This window comes from Trichechus manatus, unplaced genomic scaffold (genome assembly GCF_000243295.1).
Source record: "Trichechus manatus latirostris isolate Lorelei unplaced genomic scaffold, TriManLat1.0 scaffold00153, whole genome shotgun sequence".
NCBI classification, from domain to species: domain Eukaryota; kingdom Metazoa; phylum Chordata; class Mammalia; order Sirenia; family Trichechidae; genus Trichechus; species Trichechus manatus.
In genome coordinates this window covers 1,736,223-1,745,084 of record NW_004444089.1, presented here as the reverse complement: position 1 = coordinate 1,745,084, position 8,862 = coordinate 1,736,223, and the positions used below count along the sequence as shown (strand labels likewise).

At 47.0% G+C, this 8,862-nt stretch overlaps 1 protein-coding gene across 1 annotated transcript in view; it reads left to right on the top strand.

The window, feature by feature from the left end:
- The window catches only part of SLC15A1 (solute carrier family 15 member 1), a 37,885-nt gene extending 36,760 nt beyond the window's left edge, over window positions 1–1,125 (top strand). Inside the window, exon 22 of the mRNA XM_012558266.1 lies at window positions 937–1,125. Within this exon, the coding sequence (XP_012413720.1) occupies window positions 937–1,125 (189 nt within the window). The remainder of the gene's footprint in view (window positions 1–936) is intronic.
- Window positions 1,126–8,862: the final 7,737 nt, after the last annotated feature.

Below are 8,862 nucleotides of genomic sequence, written 5' to 3'. Positions count from 1 at the left end.
CCTCCCTGCCCGCCACATGTACACGGTCACCATGATAACCTCCCTGCCACATGTACACGGTCACCATGACCACCTTCCCTGCCACATGTACACGGTCATCTGGGCTGATGGCTGGACAAAACTGGCAGACCAGCGAGACAGGGCTGTGATACGGTTGGAAATTGAAAATCAAAATAACTGGATTGGGTTAACATACGTGGTTTACTACCAAAGAAAAGCTCTTTCCTAGCTTCAGTGAATGTGGTGTCATGTCCCCAAACCAGACATTTGATCCAGAAACTTTCATAATACGTACAGTGAATGCCATCCTAGAGCTTGTTTTAAGTTTTGCACCTGAAGTAAAATGAGGCCCTTTATGGTACTGAAACTCTGTCCTTGAGCACTCAGCATATCTACCTCATGAGGGAGCTGTCCCTTACCCCTCAGTCTCGCTGCTCCCCTCACCGGGCCTTCTCAGGCCATGTGCTAACACCACCTCTCAAAGCTCAAGGTGTTGCCAAGAAGAGGGATAACACGGCGGTCTTAACTTGGGACAGTTCAGCACATTTTTATTCCCTCAAGGATACTGCTTGGCATTCTCTTGGTCCCCATGCTTCCAGGGGCCAGCTTTATGTGTCTTAGGGCTAGGGATTTTTGGAAATTTTCTGTTATCTTCATAAAGGCTTGTGGTTTAGGACCCCGGTGCTGTCAGAAAAATGTTATCTATACTAGATCATTCAAGAAAAGCTGGCCACTGTGCCCCCATGGCAGCCCCTGGCCACTCCGCCCCCGTGGCAAGCCCCGGCCACTCTGCCTCTGTGGCAGTAGCCAAATGATTTTTTATAACAATTTAAAGTATCTTCATGTGGAGATAGCAAGAAAATGTGCATGAGATATTTACATTAATATAACCTGTGCTTATTTGTTTTTCTTACTCCAACTCCAATTCCTCTGAAGTGGGCTGAGTACATTTTATTTGCCGCATTGCTTCTGGTTGTCTGCGTAATATTTGCCATCATGGCTCAATTCTATACATACATCAATCCAGCCGAGATTGAAGCCCAGTTTGATGAGGAGGAAAAGAAGAACTTTGACAACAATAACCTGCATGACACGCTGGACTCCGTCTCACAGTCCAAGATGTGAAAGTCCAGAAGCAAATGGAGAATGGACCGGGCCCAGCACACACCCTGACTTCTGTCCCCGGGTGGCAGGACACACTACTGGGTGGCCTCTGATGGGGAAGATTTCAAAGTTGTGAACCAAACCAAGAAAGTTATTTTCTATGCAGTCAGCAGCAAACGTAAACCTTTGGAAGAAGTCTTTTCGTTTTCGTTTTTTAAGAGAAGTCTTACTTAAAACACACATTTTTACAACATTGAGCATGTACCCTGCATTTAACTCCTTCCCTACCATAAAGAATAAAATTATTTGGGACTAAGTTGACCTTTTGAGAAGGTAACAATGTTGCATGATGTTTGCACTGTAGCACTCTTACGAAAACAATGTTGAATGAGGCGGGGTCCAAAGCCAAAGGGAATTTACCCGTTTTAGAATGGCAGATAATTACCAGCTAGTATTAAGTGATACCTTTACCTTCCAGGGTTTTAGTTTCTGTCCCTACCTCTTTTAAAATTATGAATGACCCCGAAGACCACTCAGGTAAAGGCCAGTAATGACTTTGGGGAGTTTCAATGGTATGAAATTCCTGTTGGTAAGTGTTCATGTGTCTTTGAGTAAGGTAACAAATCTTTAACATGTTATCTGATTGTAACAGCAGTACACTCTCACGCAAATTTCTTAGAAGTTGATACAAGCATTAACAAAAGCAACCCCTATGCATGATAAATCGCAGGGATGGGAGAGAAACAGTTTGTCCCTGGTCCTATGCATCGCACAGTGTATCTATCTACATGTCTCTGTTATTACTAGGATCTTTCTCTTTGTGTATGTATACCACATTGTAGTGTTTTTCTCAATACTCCTGAGCATTTTTCTGCTTAAAAATTTTCCAAAGCATTGTAAACACTAAATGTCTGATTCATCCTATACAGATTTATCATTTAACCATTCCCAGGTGTCAGACACAGACCAATTCTACTTTGGGACCCCGATAAAAACAAATGGCTACTCTTCAGCTTTACACAGGTCTCAATGCTGAAACTGATTCCTGGTTAGGAGGACCCATCCGTGTGTGACCCCTGAGAAGCTTCATACAAGCTCACTGCTGCAGTGGAGAGACTGAACTGAAGGGAGACATTCAAAATCGAGTAAGAAACAAACGTGATCGTCAAACCTTGCTTAAAACCTTTTTTGCCCTTAGGAACAAAGCCAAATTTCTTAACTGGGGCCCATGAGGTCCTTTTTCCTCTGGACACATGGCCTTTCTCACCACTCACTCTGATCCAAACAGCACTGAACTTCTTGCTCCTGAAATGCATCAAGTTCTCATCTCCAGGCCAAAGGCAAAAAAAGCATCGGGTCCTGAGACACTTATTCTCTACTCCCCCCTTGTCCCTTGTTTTTGGGGGTCAGGATCGCTTTTTCAAGGAGTCACCCTCTCCCCTTCCCCACACCAGGTCTGGCTCTCGCCTGAGGCCCTGTGGCACATCATACTGCTCTCCCGTGGCGTGTACTCGGTGCATCCCATCTGTCTAGCTTCCCCCAGACCCAACACACTCTGCATGTGCCCTGTTCACCACTGTCTCTGTTTGTTAGACAAATGTGGTAGGCCTCCATAGATTACATATATAGATTACATAAGATGGAAGAGACAGAGAACTGAAGAAATTATTGTAAGATAATCAAGGCATGATCTGAATGAGCCTAACGAATAAATTCTAGTGTGAAAGACTCGTCAAAAGGGACTACGAATTTTGCCACTCTGATCAGTGGTGATTCTGTCTTCCAGTTTACATACCGCACTTCAGCTGGGGAACCAGTAATTACAGTGATGAGCATTCAAGTTTCATTGTCCCACTCTTGTCAATAATCGAAAGAAAACTGATCCTAATCCTAACTTTTCTAATAGCCACTGTGTGACTCTGGGCAACTTATCATTCTTTAGATCTCATTTTCCCCTCCTATTACAAAGAACAGAGCCCTGGGGGCACAGTACTTAAGAGCTTGGCTGCTAACCAAAAGGTCGGTGGTTTGAATCCACCAGCCACTCCTTGGAAACCCTATGAGGCAATTCTACTCTGTCCTACAGAGTCACTATGAGTTGGAATCGATTCAACGGCAATGGGATATTACAAAGAACGCTAGACAAAGGTCTTAAAATGCTTTGTTTGAGGGTGCCTGGCACACAATTACCTTCCAAATATTTGACTGAAGGAACATTCTCATGCCCCTCAACCTACTCTGTTGCTTACACCATACTAGGCTTTGCCTAGGGAAGGAAGTAACACCTACGTGATCTTCACTGGCCTTTAAAGGATATGAGGGGGCAAAGAGGGACACCTGGGCACTTTGCTCATCAGGGTTGAATGTTCTCAGTCACTCCCTCCAGCTATTATTTGTAACTGTGGTGTTGGCGAAAAATACTGACTATACCATGCAAGAAGAACAAACAAATCAGTCTTAGACAACCAGAACGCACCTCAGAAGGGAGGACAGAGGCGTATCATCAGGAAAGACCAAGCTCTAGAAAAGGACGTCACGGCTGGTAAAGCAGAGTCAACGAAGACAAGGGAGGCTCTCGGTGAGATGCGCTGAAACAGTGGATTGAAACAAAGCGCCAACCATGAAGACGGCACCGGATTCCAAGGTTCCACAATGTTACATGTAGGGTCATCGCATGAGTCCCGGCAGACCCGATGGCAGCGAACAACAACAAAGCTATTATTTGACTGCTTCTTCCAAGCGTAATGAGGACTGACACGTGCCCGCCTGGGCGCTCTAGACTTCTGACAAGGGCAAATGTCAGCGGGGCTGGGGGGGAGGCATGGGCCACACGGAGAACCTCTGCTTTCTCCCTTCCTCAGCCCCCACATTTTGTGCTTCATGCCTCTCTCTAAGCTCCAGGCAGAATCAGACGTGTATAACCGAAAGGCTGCACTGCCGGCCACACGGGATGGTAGTTCCAGCACAGTCCGCCGTGGGCTGGGACAGCCAGGGAAACACCGGGGAAGAAACAGCAACAACCCATTGCCGTCCATGTAGTTCGGACTCATAGCAACCCTCTGGGACATGCAGAACTACCCCACAGGGTTTCCAAGGCTGTAATCTTCACAGAAGCAGGATGCCACACCTTTCTCCCATGAAGCTCCTGGGTAGGTTTGAACAACCAACCTTTCGGGTACCAGCGGAGCTCTTAACCACTGCACCACCAGAGCTCCTTACCCATCCCCTAGAGGAGCAATAAAGATTAAAATTGCGATCTCCTTGTAAAACACTCAGCACAGTGTCAGATGCACAGTAAGAAAGAAGAGAGATTTTCTCCCTACCTCCAGGACCTTAGGCTCCTATTTGCCTGGCATTCAGCAAAGATTTGCTCCTTCCCAGCATCTAGGTTGTGTGAAGGCGCTCTGCTCACGCCTCTTACCTCAGCTGGCCTCTCTCCTCCCACCCCGACCACAAGCCCAGTCCCGAGACCCTGTTACGGACCTGGGGCCTCTCTAAGTGCCTTAAAATAAACTGACGTTGAAAAGACCTCCTCTGAGATTTTAATTCTGTTAACTCCTGCCTAAAGGAGTCCTGGTGGCGCCGTGATTAAGGGCTCGGCTGCTAACCAAAGGGTGGGCAGTTCAAATCCACCAGCTGCTCTGTGGGGGGGAAATGTGGCAGTCTGCTTCCGTAAAGATTCCCAACCAAACCTGTTGCCACTGAGTGGATTCCAACTCATAGCGACCCTGTAGGACAGAGCAGAATTGCCCCATAGGGTTTCCAAGGAGCAGCTGGTGGATTCAAACTGCCAACCTTTTGGTTAGCAGCCTGAGCTCTTAACCACTGTGCCACCAGGGGTCCACAGCTGGAAAGGAACTGCTTTAATTAGAAACAGCAGGACTTTGTGGCTTGTACTTAAAAGCCAGAATAGTTTGAGACGTGTTTACAATGTACATATGAATATTTTTCATGTCGGCCTGTTCTTGTCTTATTTCCACCTGGCCTATAATTCTTTTTCATGGTGTGGATGTTCTTTATTTCTTTAAGGGTACTAAAATATTTATTTTGAAGTCTATTTTAGACTTCATAAAATTTCTTTAGTAAATTTTATGTTCATGTTTGATTTTGTTGACCATTTTAGCCATAGATTTTGTCACATACTCTGGGATTTTTTTGCAGCCTCATTTTTAAAATGATAACAGCAGTTAACATTTCTTGAACACTTAATATGGCTAAGCACTCCGCTGCATTAAATTTACAAGCAGCAATCCTTGAAATAGCCCTACGATGCTGGTTACTATTATTACAGCCACTCCAGAGAAGAGAAAACAGGCCCAGAGAGACCAAGAAACCTGCCCAGGGTCACACAGCTAACAAGTGCAGAGCCGGAATCCACACCCACAGTCTGGCTTTAGCGGTGAGGCTCCCAGCCCTGCAGAAACCTGCAGCTCACTGCCAGTGTTCAGTGGATGGTATGAACTGTCTCAATCCTTACAACAACACTGTAAGGAAGGCCTTATTACCCCCATTTTAGAGACAAGAAAACTGAGGAATAACCAGCTTAGTAGCTTGCCCAAGGCCATATACTCAGCAATTGGCTAGACCGGGATTTGCACCCAAGCATGTCTGAGCAGAGAGAAAGACCTGTCTCTTAACCACTAGGTTACACTGTCTGCTTCACGCTGCAAATCGCAACCACGTGAGGGCTGAGGCAATGTACAGGGGGGAAGGGAAATGCAAAGTGGGGGCTGGAAGGCCTCGGAGAGGCAACTGTCCACCTGACAGCCAGGAATACACCCCAGGGCTTGTCTAGATGGATAAGAGGGGCCGTGTGGAGGTTAGGAGAGGCTGATAAATCCCGCCTTCAGAGAGTTAAACAGGACAGATTAGACACATTTACCATCTCCAAGGGACGGGGGCCTCCTTACTGATGCTGGAATATCCCGAAAACCCTGTGGCCTTTGTCTCCATGGATCTGACTTTGACACCCCCACTGCCCATGGGAGTCCCAGTGGGTGGCTCCTCCACCATGGGGGGGGCTCCCTCTGAAGCTCACCCGCGCAGAAGGCCAGCGTCTCGCCTCGAGGCGCAGAGGGCTTCGGTGGGGGGGAACAAGGCAGAGTGGAGCCTCAGAAGGCAGAGTGGCCAGCAGCAGTGCTGGCGGGAGGCTGAGAACGTGCGGGCTCATCTTCTAATGGGAGGTGTGGCTGTCTTCCCTCTTCCGTGCTCACTCTTCCAACAGACATTTTGCACAAGGGTTGTCTCAACCTGAACCCCAGACCCCAGGGCTCACAGATGCAGACCAGCAGGTTCTTGGTCCACATCCTCACGGCCAGTGTCCGTGCCCTGCCCCAACCTCCCCAGTCCCACAGCTGCTTATAAACCACCACCCCCAGCAGCCCCAGCTGCCGTGGAGTTGATTCTGACGCATGGTGACCCCACGTGTGTCAGAGCAGAACTGTGCTCCACAGGGTTTTCAACGGTTGATTTTTTGCAAGTAGATCACCAGGCCTTTCTTTCAAGGCACCTCTGGGTAAACTCGAACCTCCAATCTTTCCATTAGCAGCCAAGCACGTTAACCGTTTTCACCACGCAGGGACTCTGTGGAAACAGTCCGTCAAATACAGATTAGATCCAAACAACACTGCCACATGCAGCCCGCTCAGCACCTCTGCTCCTTGCGCCTCCTAAAGCAGACGGAACGCTTCTCCGCCAGTCCTGATGCCGGGCTGCATGGCGGGGCTTCCAGGGTGTCTGGAAAGCTCTAGAAGGCCACCCGCCTAGTATTCTCAGATTAATATCATAGCTGACCGTAAACTTGAGTAGGAAAGTTCACTTTAAATAGACATTTATTTGCTTTGATACTTCCTTGTATGTTATCCTTTTCCCTAACTTTACGATCGGAAAGTCACACGAGCGTGGGAGGTTTTTTTCCTTGTTTCTAGTATTCTTAATCACGTCTGCTCCTTTAACCTTTCGAGTTTAGCGTCACATGGGCAAATATCTTTGAGGTCTAGGGATTATTATTATTTTACTTTTTATTTATTTTTTATGCCTTAGGTGAAAGTTTACAGAGCATATTAGTTCTTCATTAAACAACTAGCACACATATTATTTCATGACACTGGTTGCCAACCCCGAGCCATGTCAACGCTCTCCCCTTCTCAACCTCGGGTTCCCCGTTTCCGTTCGCCCAGCTTTCCTGTCCCCTCCTGCGTTCTCGTCCTTGCCCCTGGGCTGCTGTGGCCCTTTAGTCTCGTTTTGTTTTATGGGCCTATCTAATCTTTGGCTGAAGGGTGAACCTCAGGAGTGACTTCAGCACTGAGTTAAAAGGGTGCCCAGGAGCCATACTCTCGGGGTTTCTCCAGTCTGTCAGACCAATAAGTCTTGTGGTTTTTTTTTTTTTGTGTGTGTGAATTTGAATTTTGTTCTCCATCTTTCTCCAGCTCTGTCTGGGACCCTCTATTGCGATCCCTGTCCGAGCAGTTGGTGGTGGTAGCCGGGCACTATCTGGTTCTGCTGGACTCAGTCTGGTGGAGGCTGTGGTCCTTGTGGACTAATCTTCCAGACTAGGGATTACTTTACCTGTGCCTTTAACTTGCACTGGAAACGCTGGGGGTGCAGTGGTTAACAGCTGCGGCTGCTAACCAAAAGCTTGGTGGTTCAAATCTACCAGGTGCTCTTTGGAAACTCCAAGGGGCAGTTCTACTCTGTCCTATACGGTTGCTATGAGTCGGAATCGACTCAACGACAAGGGGTTTTTTTTTTTTTTTTACCTTACACTTACCTGGCAATGTCACTGTGCATTTCTCCGGTAAAGCATTCTCAGAAATTGTTCAAGCATTCTCCATACCTAACACAGCATGTATCCCAACAATGTCTGCTGGATTTAGCTGAATGAGGCTGAGAAGCACAATTGCTAGCTAGGTCCCCTGGGTCCGGAGCATGTTAATATTTCTACAGTAACAGAAGTTCCAGTCACACTGTTCTTCAAGTTATCTCTGAGCAGCGAGGCACCTTCCTCCGGGTGATTCGGCTGCTCAGGCCTTGATCAGGCATTTTAAGAGTCAAAATAAATCACCTCCCCGTCCTTGCCTCCTCAAAGGTTTATAATGAATAAGGTGCAATTCTCCTCGAGGGGCACTGTCATCTTCACTCACCCGGTTTCACTTGCTTCAATATTGTCACTGTTACCTTTTTTAATCATTTCCCTCAACTAGAATTTATTTGATAATAATCTCCGAACTGCTTTACTAGATATTAGTTTATACCCTCTGATCCAGTAGTTTTCTCTTCCAAACAATAAAATTAAGATTATGGGAAACTGAAACAGCATCTGTCTAAAAACAACCCAAGAGCGGGGAAGGTATAGTCAGAGGGTGCTGTCGCTCAGGGAGATTCTGGGAAATACACTCAGGACACCCTTCTGGGCCCATTTAGTAGAAGGAGAACAATGGTGGTATTTCAGCTCCACTAACAAGTTCATATCCTAAATGTTTAGGGAAAACAACAACAAAAGAGTCCATCCATCTAGCATGAGGAACTATAACAAAGCTGAACAGAGCTCGTCTGAAAATTGTAATAATCTCTTCCATCCAGGAAGAAAATTCCTCTTTGAAGACAGAGAGCAGTACAAGGACAAGATAGGGTGGGGGCAGGAAGGGGGCGCAATCAGGGATATTTCTTCTCTTCTGATGAAGAGAAAAGCAGTGCTGACATCTGGGAGCTGGCCTGGCATTATCAGCTGGGCCTGGGAACCCTGAGGAGCCGGCCTGG